The 13,787-nt window shown below is 42.6% G+C and overlaps 1 protein-coding gene across 1 annotated transcript in view; it reads left to right on the top strand.

The window, feature by feature from the left end:
- epha5 (EPH receptor A5) overlaps nt 1-13,787 on the top strand; it is a 496,258-nt gene that overhangs the window by 247,650 nt on the left and 234,821 nt on the right. Inside the window, exons 4-5 of the mRNA XM_085991135.1 lie at nt 5,598-5,753; nt 9,273-9,608. Coding sequence (XP_085847261.1) covers nt 5,598-5,753; nt 9,273-9,608 — 492 coding nt within the window. The remainder of the gene's footprint in view (nt 1-5,597; nt 5,754-9,272; nt 9,609-13,787) is intronic.

Genomic DNA, 13,787 nt, shown 5'->3' with positions numbered 1-13,787 from the left:
GTAGCCGGCACTCCGCGGGGGGGCTGCACAGAAAGCCGGGGACGGCAAAGCGGGCAGGTGCTGGCAGGCGGCCAGCAATACAAATGGCTGCCCGGCACCTTCCCTTTAATTTACGCCACCCCGGCCACAGTTAGGCCCTCTTGACCCTGTCGGACATAGCATCCGGCGGTAAGTCAGAGGGCGCTACCAAAGATCGCAGCCGGGGCGCGAGCGGGGCGCTGTGCATGGCGATGACATCATAGCTGGTGGCGCAGCGCCGTGGGGCGCTAATGGTTACAGCCGCCGCTAACCTCCCGCTGAATTTTGCGGGAAGTGTTAGCGGTGCCGCGACCAGGCGCTAGTTGCTTTGCACCCCGTTAGCACCCTCTTATGGCGCTAACAGGAGGTGCAGATCAACCGAAATTTTCCCCCTTACTTTCCCAGGAGTATGTGGCCTCCTTATTCTTCCTACCAAAATGTACCACCTCGCACTTATCTATATTGAAGTTGATTTGACAATTATATGCCCATTCTGCAAGTTTATTAATGTCTTCCTGTATTTTGTCGCAGTGCTCCTCAGTTTTAACTACATCCCTCAATTTGGTATCATACGCAAGTTTTGAAATTGTACTTCAGATTCCTGAGTCCAAAAAGTGGTCTCAGCATTGAACCTTGTGGAACACCACTTCCCACCTTTTCCCACCAGTCGCAGTAACTACCTTTAACCCTTACTCTCTGTTTTCTGTTTTATAGCCAGCTTGCTATCCATTCTGCTACTTGTTCCCTGATTCCACATGTTCTGACCTTAGTCCTGAGTCTACCATGCGGTATCTTATCAAAGGCCTTTTGAAAATCCAAATGATTTGGGCTCGATTTTAATAGCCCTGAGGAGGCAGGAATGGAGGCGGGTCTATTGGGAAAATCGAGAAAAATGGCTTCAGACACCCAACCCATCTCCACCCCACCCCCACCCGATTTTTGTGAGTTTCTGTTTAGCCGCTCCCAAACAGACCCGTCTCCAACCGGTGGGACAGGTAGTTAAGGCAGTTAACAGTCTGTTAACTGCCTTGCTAAACCTATTTTCATACTGGTTTCCCATTTTCCTGCTTCTGGCTCCTGCTTCCTGACTTGTCAGGAACAGGCCAGGTTTAAGGAGACGAGTTGCTGGAGGACATAGAAACATAGAAACATAGAAGGTAGGAGCAGGAATAGGCCCCTCGAACCTTGCTCCGCCATTTAATGCGATCATGGCTGATCATCCAAATTCAGAACCCTGTCCCTGCTTTCTCCCCATATCCCTTGATCCCTTTAGCCTTAAGAAATATATCTAACTCCTTCTTGAATATATTTAATGAATTGGCCTCAACTGCCTTCTGTGGTAGAGAATTCCACAGGTTCACCACTCTCTGGGTGAAGAAATTCCTCCTCATCTCTGTCCTAAATGGCTTACCCCTTATCTTTAGACTGTGGCCCCTGGTTCTGGACTCCCCCGCCATCGGGAACATCCTTCCTGCATCTAGTCTAGTCCTGTTAGAATTTTATAAGTTTCAATGAGATCCCCTCGCATTCTTCTAAATGCCAGCGAATATAAGCCCAATCGACCCACTCTCTCCTCATACGTCATTCCTGCCATCCTAGGCATTAGTCTGGTGAATCTTCGCTGCACTCCCTCCATGGCAAGAACATCCTTCCTCAGATAAGGCGACCAAAACTGCACACAATACTCAAGGTGTGGTCTCACCAAGGACCTGTACAACTGAAGCAAGACATCCTTGCTCCTGTACTCGAATCCTCTCGCTATGAAGGCTAACATATCATTTGCTTTCTTAACCGCCTGCTGCACCTGCATGCTTACCTTCAGCGATTGGTGCACAAGGACACCCAGGTCTCGTTGCACTTCCCCTTCTCCCAATCTATTGCCATTCAGATAATAATCTGCCTTCCTGTTTTTGCCACCAAAGTCGATAACTTCATATTTATCCACATTATACTGCATCTGCCATGCATCTGCCCAATCACCCAACCTGTCCAAGTCATATTGGAGTTTCTCGGCATCCTCCTCACAGCACACACGCCCACCCAGCTTTGTGTCGTCTGCAAACTTGGAGATATTACATCTAGTCCTCTCGTCTAGATCATCATTAATATATATTGTGAATAGCTGGGGTCCAAGGACCGATCCCTGCGGTACCCCACAATTATTTGTATTCATTGGTGGAGCGCTTTAAAAGTGCCCCTGAAACATGGCTGACATTCAAATGCAACAACTTTGCTGTTGTTTGTATGGGATAAGATTTTGCACGTCTACTGACCTTCTGACTGTTCAAGCTGACACCCGTCTGCAGTGTGACATGAATGGAATAGTTTCAGGCCACTTCAACTGTGCGCTTGCAAGATTGTTGCCTCAAATGAAATCTATAGCAAGAGGATGGGAAACATTTATGCCCGCTCATCCTGGTCCTCATAATCGAGGAAGCAGCAATCGCTTGGCTCAGCGCAGATCTTTCTGGGAAGAGGAGGGCGTAGGAGGAGGACGAGGGGAGACTTGCATGCCCTGTTGTGACCACTGCAGCATCCCTCCAGTTAACTGCTGCCCGTCAACCAGGGTATGCACACTGCCAAGCCACGCTAGCATAAGATTACTCTTCAACCATAGGTGGATGCCATATGGATCTGTAATTGCAGGCGACACTTGTCCAACGTCAAACTTCATCTCTACTATACCCTATTATCTCCTATTACTTTTACCATCAGCATTACAATTGCAAGTCGTCCTGAGCCCTCAATGCGTTTCACCATTTCCCATAACACATAGGCCACACAATCAACTGTTTGACATAATTTTTCTTTAACTCATGACAAAAGGATAAAATACCAGCAAGAGTCAGAAAAAAAAGAAACATCACCCAAGTGACTCCCCTTTTGACTATAGGTGCTTAATCTTTCTCTTACGCATGCTTCAACGTGGTGCTTCCCCTGTGGCTTCAGCAGATGTAGAGGCACCTTGCTGACTAGGATGCTGCATCTGCTTAGGCGCCTTTGGCAGGCATTCTCTGGGTTTGGGAGCCTGGGAGGTCTCTTCAACAGTCTGCTCTTCCTGCGGCTGTGCAGGGGCTGAAACGGCCATCTAAGTTGTCTCTGCAATGTGGGTCTCTGACCGAGGGCTCCGCAGTGGCATGGTCATGTGAGCGCTTTGAGAGGAGCCCACACTTCCTTCTGTCCTGCCAACAAATTCCCTCTCATGGGTCAGCCGCATCTCAGTGCTGGCAAGTGGCAGGAGAGCACCTTGCTGCACTTCAGGGGGACCATGAGGACCCGTATCTGCACTGGCAGTCGTCCTCTAAAGGACGTCCATGAAGCTCTGGTCTCTCTGCTCAATAGCTGCCCATCGGTCCTCCAGAGATGTCATTCTATTCTGAACAGTCACCATGTTTTCCTGACTCTGGTGTCTTATTTCCTCCATGACCGTAGCCATCCTTTCCACAGAGGTTGCCATCCTATTCATGGTGGTGCATTCATGTGCCATTGTCTCCACCACGGTAGTGCTGATGTTAAGAGATAGACTCCTCCATTTTCTCCACACTCGCACTAACCCTGGAGCTAAACCCTTCCTGAGACACCTGCACTTGTTCCTGTATTTCACGACCCGCTCTTTTTCTGGATGGCCCCAGAGGCAAAACGTGTGCATGCAGCTCAGCAGAGCTAGGAGAGCCCTGTAACCTCCGCCGAGAACTCTCCACTGCTGCCGCTGTCTCCACCATCTGCTGATGCTCATGTGTGTGCTCTGATAGACCAGGTGGCAACACTATACTAACTCGCGAGGGCCCCACCGAGGTGTGCGTTGCTGCGCTGGTGCTGGGTGCGCTGAGTCCTGGTGACACTGCTCCCTCAGAGGCTTCAGGTTCCTCTGAGGAAATGTCCGGGTCTTCGTCCTGGATTGTGGGGAGGGGGGCGCTCGATAGTCCTGTGGGAGAGTAAAGGCTTGATTTAGACAGCTGATATTGATTTAGCAGACACATTCTTTTGAGCAGATGATACAAAGTGATTCTCTATGAACATCATATTCCATTGCTTTCTGAGAGGGATGAAACTCTATTATGTCACCAGCTTCCTCTAGTGTGCCCACTTCCAGGTCCTCGCCACCTCCAACAATCTCGTTTGCTGCCTCCTCAGCACTGGTCAATGTTGCTAGGGTATGTGTTCCTCCTCCAGTCAGTGCTCTCTCCCTCTTATTGTAGGCTACCTTTTCCTAAAAGGAGGGTCACAAGCGATGTTTCAGCCACAGTGATGGAGTGAATGTGATTAATCCCTATCATAGAAGCTTTGAGTGAGACAAAGATGGGGTAAGGTGCCAAGAGGAAGGTAGCTCCCTGTGCGTTGTTAGTTGTTGTCACTGCATAACAGTGACAGCGAGTCTAAGGGGTGCATAGGCAGGATGCTGAATTGATTCAGTGCAGAGACAGAGATGGATAGGAAAGGGTGCAAAGGAAGTAAAAGTAAGGTGGTATATGGAGGAGGAGGCTTACAACGCAGAATGCTGGTTAATGAGAAGAGAAGGGAAACAGATTGAAGGCAAGTGAGATGGGATACTCACTTTTGATGTTCTCACAAGATCATCAAACCTTTATCGGCACTGGATCCATAACCGTGCATAAATGGACCTTGCGCTCAACTCCTGAGCAATGCGCAGCCACGCTGCCTTGGTCTGCTGAGGAGGCTTCCTCCGACCATCAGGAAGGAAGAGAATCTCCCTGCGCCCTCTGACAGCATCCACAAGAACTTGGAGGGACTCATCATTAAAACGAGGAGCTGTCTTGCCTCTGGAAGAAGTCATAGCGTTTAAATCAAATGCAGGAAACCATAAGAGAAAGGCTCAGGCTGGATTTCAGCTTTAAACACAGTTGCTATTATGACGTCATCAGAGGCGGCCAGCCGACCCGATTCCACTCATTGGATTGGCCAGCGCGCCTCCTTGAAATTAACAAGCTCGTTTAATAAAAATCACAATTCTGCAGCTGTTCCCGCTGGAAGCGGCTCCCAAACCCGCCCACCACACAACCCGACTCCAACCCGCCTCGGGAATTAAAATCGAGCCCGTTATGTCTACTGCATTACCCTTATCCACCCTTTCTGTTATTTCTTCAAAGAATTCTATTGAATTATAATGAAAGTCTAGCACATGTACATATTACAAAAGTAACTAAGTTTCAAAGGTATTTCATTGGCTGTGAAGCGCTTTGGGACATCCTGAGGGAGTGAAAGGTGCTACACAAATCTAAGTTTTTTTCTCACACGCTCTCACTGCCACCTGTTTGTTTTGTACACAGAAGTAAATATCCACACAACTGTGAAACAATTATTGTAAAGAAAGAACTTCCTTTTATCTAGGGACTCAGAAATGAATTGCTTTGAAGTACAGCCACTACTATGTAAACTGACAGCAACAATGCAGTGAATTGGTTGCAGAGTATTTACACCATTAGTAGAAGCTATTCCAAATGGAATGGATTCTATGTTCTCAAATTAGTTCGTCTAAAAGGTAATATTGCAATTTTTATTTTGGATAGCGGTATGGTGCAGTTCATTGAAATGCTTGTCTTTTGTTTTAATTTCTGCAGTTTGTCAACCAGGATTTTTTAAGGCCTCACCATACAGCTCGTCCTGCAGCAAGTGTCCTCCTTACAGTTATACCTATGAAAAGGGATCAGTTTCATGTCGTTGTATGGAAAACTACTTCAGAAGAGACAATGATCCACCTGCAATGGCCTGCACAAGTAAGTATACTTTGTAACCCATGAAATTATTTCTGTGGTTAGGAACATAGGAACAGGAGAAAGCCCCTCGAGCCTGTTCCACCATTCAATGAGATCATGGCTGATCTGCGACCTAACTCCATATACCCACCTTTGGCCCCGATCCCTTAATATCTTTGGGTAACAAAAAGCTATCAATCTCAGATTTAAAATTAACAATTGATCTAGCATCAATTGCTGTTTGTGGAAGAGAGTTCCAAACTTCTACCACCCTTTGTCTGTAGAAGTGTTTCTGAATTTCACTCCTGAAAGATCTGGATCTAATTTTTAGACTATGCCCCCTAATCTAAGAATCTCGAACCAGCAGAAATAGTTTCTCTCTATCTAACCTATCTGTTCCCCGTAATATCTTGTAAACTTCAATCAGATCACCCCTTAACCTTCTAAATTCTAGGGAATACAACCCTAGTTTGTGTAATCTCTCCTCGTAATTTAACCATTGAAGTCCGGGTATCATTCTGGTAAACCTACGCTGCACTCCCTCCAAGGCCAATATATCCTTCCTAACATGTGGTGCCCAGAACTGCCCTCAGAACTCCAGGTGTGGTCTAACCAGGGCTTTGTACAGCGGAAGAATGACTAATACCCCCCTGGATTCTAGTCCTCTTGATATAAAGGCCAGAATTCCATTAGCCTTTTTGATTATTTTCAGTACCTGTTCATGACATTTTAATGATCCATGTACGTGGACCCCCAAGTCTCTTTTGACATCCACTGTTTTTTAGCTTTTCACCATTTAAAAAGTACCCTGTTCTATCCTTTTTAGTTCCAAAGTAGATGACCTCACATTTGCTTGCATTGAAATCCATTTGCCACAGTTTTGCCCATTCACTTAATCAATCAATATTCTTTTATAATTTCATGCTTTCATCCACATTGTCTACAATGCTGGCTACCTTTGTGTCATCGGCAAATTTGGATATATGACTTTCTAGGCCATCATCTAAGTCATTAATAAATATTGTGAATAGTTGAGGCTCCAATACAGATCCCTGGGGGACACCACTAGTCACATCCTGCCAATTTGAGCACATACCCATTATCCCTACTCTCTGTCTCTTGCCGCTCAGCCAATTTCCAAACCAGGTCAATAATTTGACTTCCATTCCATGCGCTTCTACTTTAGATAACAGTCTCTTATATGAGACTTTATTAAATGCCTTCTTGCAATTTACCCTACAATTTTAAAATGGAAGATGAAAGGAAATATTTGAACAAACTGAAAGTGTACAATAAGGTGGCCTCAGTTACAGTGTGACACCACTTTTCACACTACGATTTATAACTGTTATGAGGATAGAACTTACGGTTGGTGAATGCAAATACCTAATGCATTTATACTGCATTCCTGTATGTGGTATTATTACAGACATTAACCCGAAAATTGGAAGTGCTGCTGTTCTTTCTTCTGCATTCAGATTTTGTAAAAGCAAATCATTAATCAGCAAAACACATGGCAAATTGAAAATCTTGTCAAAAATAAATAGAAGATTGTTTCACCAGCCATATTCAAATTCACCACCCATAATGCGAAACTCCATAAATCTGTATAATCACAACATACAATTGCTGAATTCCTCCTGCACATTTGATAGGCAGGCCCTTAATTTCTTTAGTTCTTTTTTTAAAATGTTTCAAAACATGAACATAGACACAATGGGCCATATGGCCTCCTTTTGTGCTGTATCATTCTATGATTACTGTATAAGAACTTCACACAGTTCCATGTCATACCTATCAGCTAGCTCATCTGCATTTAAAAATATCTAGTCGTGCCAACTGTTTTGATCATAAATGTTTCGCTGATATTGACAGCCCTGAGCTTGATACTGCATTAAGGAGGGTCCTTAGTTCTGATAGCTAATTGGCTTGAAAACCCGGAAGTACAGGTTTCCCAGATGTCCTGCTGAAATTAACAGCAGGACATCTTTTATATTTTTTCGGTAGGCTTCCCACCGACTGTCAGTTTGATTGACAGGCTGGTTGCTTGTCAGCAGGGAAAGCTTGCAGCACAAGTCTGCAGCTGAGGAGCGGAGATGAGGTGGAGGAGGGGGAGGAGATTGTGGGGCAGGGGTTGAGTTCCCGGGCAGCGGGAGATCACGGCGGTCAGGGGTGAGATCAGGGAGAGATTGAGGCAGGGGTGGTGGGGGGGGGGGGGAAATCGTGGAGGTCAGGGAAGATCATGGAAGCCAGGGAAGTTTGTGGAGGTCGGGGAAGATCCTGGAGGTTGGGGGGAGATTGTGGTGGTCGGAATGAGATCAGGAGGTTGGGGGAGTCAGCAATCGCGCAGGGGGTGTCTCCTGATTGGTCACCTGACCCGCCGACCCGCTGACATTAAAACCGGAAGTGGTTGGGTTGGATGCGGATATGAAATTTTAAAATTTTTAACTTTCCACCTGCCCCAAACCCACCCTTTCTTGGATATTAAAATTACAGCCTACAATTCAAAAACATTTCATCAGCTTTGGGACATCCTGAGGTCATGAACGGCACTACCTTCTACCTTTCTTTCTGTCTAATATACTCAGCAGAAAATCGTGTTCTATTAAGCTTTTTGTCTTTTACTCCAGCATAAATGTACTGGAACATTTTTTCTAAGTATAACTTTGCATCTAAATTGTTTTAATGTTCAATTTTGGTTCAATTAGACAATAAATTTCCATCACATGGGACATGTCTTGAAATACTATCTTAACCATTCTACTTCAGTGTAGTAGGTGTATTGCTGAAAGCAGAATTAACATTCTTAGTTATTTTTATTTATTTACTTTTGATTTTCTCAAGTACAAGGGAAGAACAAATCTAGTTAATAGAATTATGTTGACAACACAGCCAATATTAACCCTGCATGTAACTTGATAGAACCAGTGCATAAAAATTGACAAAATATCTGCTATTTTTGCTGGGGTGTAGTACATACATGTACTTTACCACCCCTCCCATTTTCTTTCTTCTAAAGGCACTGGAGTAAGTTTTTTTTTTGGCACTTTCAGTCTTCCAGTACCTCACCCAAGAGCCCCTTTGGGAGAACCTGGACAGCAAGTATTGGCAGGCTATTCCACCCTGGAACTTATACTGGAATGAATTGTAAATAATGAATAAAATGAGACAATGGTACATTGATGGTAGCAAGAACTAAATATCGCAACCATACACTTTCACTGGACATCAAAAAGGAGAAAATAACAATTAGTAATTTTTATGCTCAAGAACCTTGCAGATGGATTGCAAAATCTTTTCCCATCTTGCACATTCTTCCATTCCAATGTATTGCTGTGATATTCTATAGTAGATGAATTCATGAAGAATTTTGTAATTTACAACATACAATATATATTTCAAGACATCCTATAGGAGGGAATTTTATGTGAAAACAACTAATTTTTAATCTAAATTCAGTATATAATTTGTTCATTCTTTAAAAGTCGGGAATGTACATACAGGGTATGCAAGTTACACTGTTTTTGTCACTGATCCCAGGACCACCCTCAGCCCCACAGAATGTGATCTCCAACATCAATAATACCAGTGTGATTCTGGATTGGAGCCCCCCTGCTGATGCTGGAGGGCGAAAAGATGTGATGTATATTGTGATCTGCAAGAGGTGCAGCATTGATTTGATCCAGTGCGAGGAGTGCGGTGGCGGTGTCAGGTATCTCCCACAGGAAGCTGGACTCAAGAACACCTCGGTGATGGTGGTGGATCTCCTGGCTCACACCAATTACACCTTTGAGATTGAGGCAGTGAATGGAGTGTCAGAGCTGAGCTCCGTCCCCAGACAGTTTGTGTCTGTAAATGTCACAACAAATCAAGCAGGTAAGTGCCCTTCAATAAGATGGATTGGGATTGCGGCTTCATTAACCTATAGAGACTGCAAATGTGTTTCAGTTATTGTTCGTTTTCACCAGCAGCTGAATGCTGGTAACCATTTCAGAAAGTTTATTTAATGATGTACTCTTATTGTTTTTAAATTGATATTACATCATCTGCAAAGTAGTTTGAATTAAAACATGTGCGTTTACTTTTAACATACGGGTGGGGACAAATCCTTACCTACAGAGTACACATATACTGGTTTTCTTACGTTCTCGGTTTTATCACAAAGGAATACAGTTAATCGAATTGTGTTCCTTTATAATTAACTTCATTCAAGAATAGCTCCTCGCAGTCTGCAACAGATTGTGCCCTCATTTTAAAAAGCTAGAGAGACCTGGGGTAATAGTAAACTCCAGGGATTCCATGTGAAATCTACTATTGTACATTGATTTTTTGTTTTCAAATCCCTCCATGGCCTCACCCCTCCCTATCTCTGTAACCTCCTCCAGCCCTATAACCTCTGAGGTATTTGCACGCCTCCAATTCTGGCCTCTTGCACATCCCCGATTTTAATCGCTCCACCATTGGTGGCTGTGCCTTCAGCTGCCAAGGCCCTAAACTCTGAAATTCCCTCCCTAAACCTCTCCACCTCTCTTTCCTCCTTTAAGATGCTCCTTAAAACCTACCTCTTTGACCAAGCATCTGCCCATATATCTCCTTATGTGGCTTGGTGTCAAATTTGTTTTATAACACACCTTATGAAAAATTTATAAATTCTGGACATTGATGAGAGCTCATCCTATAGTTTTTGTGTATTCCACCACAGATATCCTGTTTAGATACAAGACCTCTGCTGACTATAATGGTTCTAATTAAAACCAGTTTGAAACGACTGAATCTAGATCTTGGTGGGTTGGCACAGAACTGGTTATATTTTGGCAAAAATTGCACTAAACCTAGACTGACACTTCAGTGTAGTACTGAGGGAGTGCTGCATTGGCGGAGGCATCATGCTATGTTTGAGACATTAAACCGAGGCCCTGTATGAGGCCTCAGTCGAGCAGTGTCCTGGTCAACAATTATCTCTCATCTAGCACCACTAAAATAGATTATCAGATCCCACGCTATTCAAATACAAAAGTCTGTAAACATCCATGAAATGTTACAACCAAACCTCTGCCATGTGTTGAGAAGCAATCTAGATAGTTCATGAAGTAATGTGTGGGGTTGTTCATCGCCCATTCTGAAATACAAAGGTAAAGCACTATATGTAGATTTCTCACTTCTCAGGTTTGATGTGAGGAGCATTTATTTTTTTAAATACCCTTTTAGGAATCTCAATTTTAATTAGCCACTTTGGTACTGTAGTCATTTTTTAATTCATTTTTGAATACCCCATTTAGTGTTCTCACCAAATATGTTAATAAAGTTGAAACCTACATAAGCAAAGAATCTAAACTCAAATGGCTGAAATGTCAAACAACCATTTTATTGGTTTGAACTCATGTGCTCATTATTTGACATTCACCTGTGAGTTGAGTGTCCAACTAATTTGAAAGAAATTGGTTGATGTATTTTAGTGATACATGTGGTTTGATGTAATTTAGTGAACAAATAAATCCACATAAATTAAAATAATTTATTGGTCTTTCTGGTCTGCTAACAGGGTGGGGGGTCACAAAAGTACCGAAGAAGGAATAATAGATTTCTTAGACAGTCTTGTATAAATTCTCAATTTTTATGTTTTCTTCTTCACCCAGGAGAAAAGAAATCAAAGCAATGAACATGTTTTGTTACAGTATTCTTTTAGCACTCCAGCTACTGTATGAAATGATCTGTTCCACAAAGTTACATGGCCACAAAACAAACCACGACTAGAAAAATAACTTTGTGAGGTAGCTTTTAGCCAAACATTTCAGAAAGCCTTTTTCCTTTTTCCGATACAATAATTCAGATATCTGATCATGTGTGAATTCTTGTTTTACGCTACACTCTATTAACCAGACACTAATATGCAATATGGTGAAATAATTATACACACTAGAATGCCAGGAGGTCCAGTCAGTTCAGATAAACAGCTTCCCACTGTAATTCTATTTATGCCAGATACATTTGCTAAATTTGTTAATTCTTCATGGATGAATTCTGATATTATATGATGCTGCACAAATTGAGTTTTACTTTCTTCATCTACTTCTGCAAATATGACAGCAGAAAACAATAGTAAGTGTTTAACAAGTTGCAAGTTAGTATGATGATACTAACTAAATAATAATAGTTTTTGATTCATTTTAAATGTGCAATCTTTGAAACTGAACAGCATTATTTTCTGTTACTAAAATCGCAATACACTTGATGACCAGTGCTGTGTTGGATACCCCAGGCCTGGCCAAATTGTCCTGCAATGGCATCTCTTAAAGCAAATTCCACTGTAGATCCTGGAAGTGCAAGAGTGTCCTAAAGAATACATGATAAGCAGCCATGCAATGTAATTTATATCCCACAAGTGGGCTTAAGCTGATAATTCACGAGCAACAAAATCATGCTTTCTGTTTCTACCACATGCTAAATAAGAATTAAAATGATGAAAATTAGATGTAAATTTTACTTTGAAATGGGAGCTAAATTGACGTGTGGTTTGCAGATGGTTCCGATGGCGTGATTTTTTTTTTACAGTGCCATCTGTTCTCAGTTGTGGCATCATCTCCATAAAATGAAAAAAAAAACATGTGTGATATAAAATGCAGTTCTCAATACAAATACTGTTCATCACAAATTGAAACTCATTTGGCAATCTGAATGGGAGGGAGTATTGCAATAGCTTGTGCGTGAAACACTGAAGTTACACAGCTAAAGCAGTTCTGTTCTGGTGCTGTTTTACTTCGGATTCCAGGAGACTGATGTCCAACAGTTGGCTCCTGGCATTTATGCTACTAAATCTGGCCGCCTTATCTTGGCAGCAAACTCTCAGAGCCATGAAAAACTGGGTCTATGGGAGTAATTTTAACCTGACTTGCCTGGCGGGAAACTGATATGATCGGATCACCTGACTTGCCTGGCGGGAAACTGATACGATCGGATTACCTGACTCGCCTGTCGGGAAACTGATACGATCGGATTACCTGACTCGCCTGGCGGAAAACTGATACGATCAGATCAGCCGTATGCTTTACACCCCACCCAATTTTACTTTCCATTGACTTCAATGGCACTCAATCTGAACAAATGTCAGTATAAAAGTGGCTTTAAATTGGAGTTTAGGCATATTATTAAGAGGTTGTAAAGGTGAAGCAGCACTACATCTAACTTGATGATCTTAGGAGCGTTTAATCTTGCCAAATTGCTTTTGCTAGTAGTCTGATCAGTCACCTTGATAAACACAGGATTCACATGACAAGTGTTGAACAATTCAAGGCTGTACTTTTCTGCCTATATTTACCTGTTTATGGAAAATAAACTAATCGACAAGGCAAGACTTGTAGAACCTGCGAATGACATTGTTAAATCAGCATTTTTAAATTACAAATCTGCCTACAAATGTGGCTACGGATCATATTGTACGACATGTTTTGCAGACACAATTTAAAAAAAAGGTAAACTGTTCTAAAAACCAGACAGTGGGGTTCCAGCAAGTTAAACATCTGACTTTATACGGAAGATAAAACCACCATTTGTTTGAAATAAATCCCCAAAAAATCAGCTGATCTGAAAGCGGTCAGGCTGTATAATTTCTGATCTATTTCCTAACATTGTCATATTTTAAATATCAATTATTGGTTTTCTAAATGGCAACATTTGTTTACTGTATCTACATGAACCATCATTTTAAAAGCCTTTATTCAGAGGTTTACCCCTTTAAAGGAAGTTAGACGCTGAGTGATGAAATGTACTATTTCTTCCTGGTTGTCAGGGCTGCCAGTGTAAAAAATGATCTGTCTGACTGTTCCCAATGTCGGAATCAAAATCTATGGTTGAAAGCAGGTTTGGGGTCATAAACCATTGATAAAACATGTGCAGCATAAACAAGCCACCATTTCCAAGCATCTCTGTAAACTTTGCATGCTTGTAACCAGATGTTTAATGCTAATCTCTCAAGCCTGCATGGGTGAAGACTCTATTTTACATGTACTTTTGAATTTTTTATTGAAGGGTGCATTGTCGTGTACCAATTTAACTGAA

Source organism: Somniosus microcephalus, chromosome 1 (genome assembly GCF_052327205.1).
Source record: "Somniosus microcephalus isolate GS21.2 chromosome 1, FLI_Smic_1.0, whole genome shotgun sequence".
In the NCBI taxonomy this organism is placed as follows: domain Eukaryota; kingdom Metazoa; phylum Chordata; class Chondrichthyes; order Squaliformes; family Somniosidae; genus Somniosus; species Somniosus microcephalus.
Note: the sequence above shows the minus strand (reverse complement) of the source record. Positions and strands in the feature narration are given on the sequence as shown.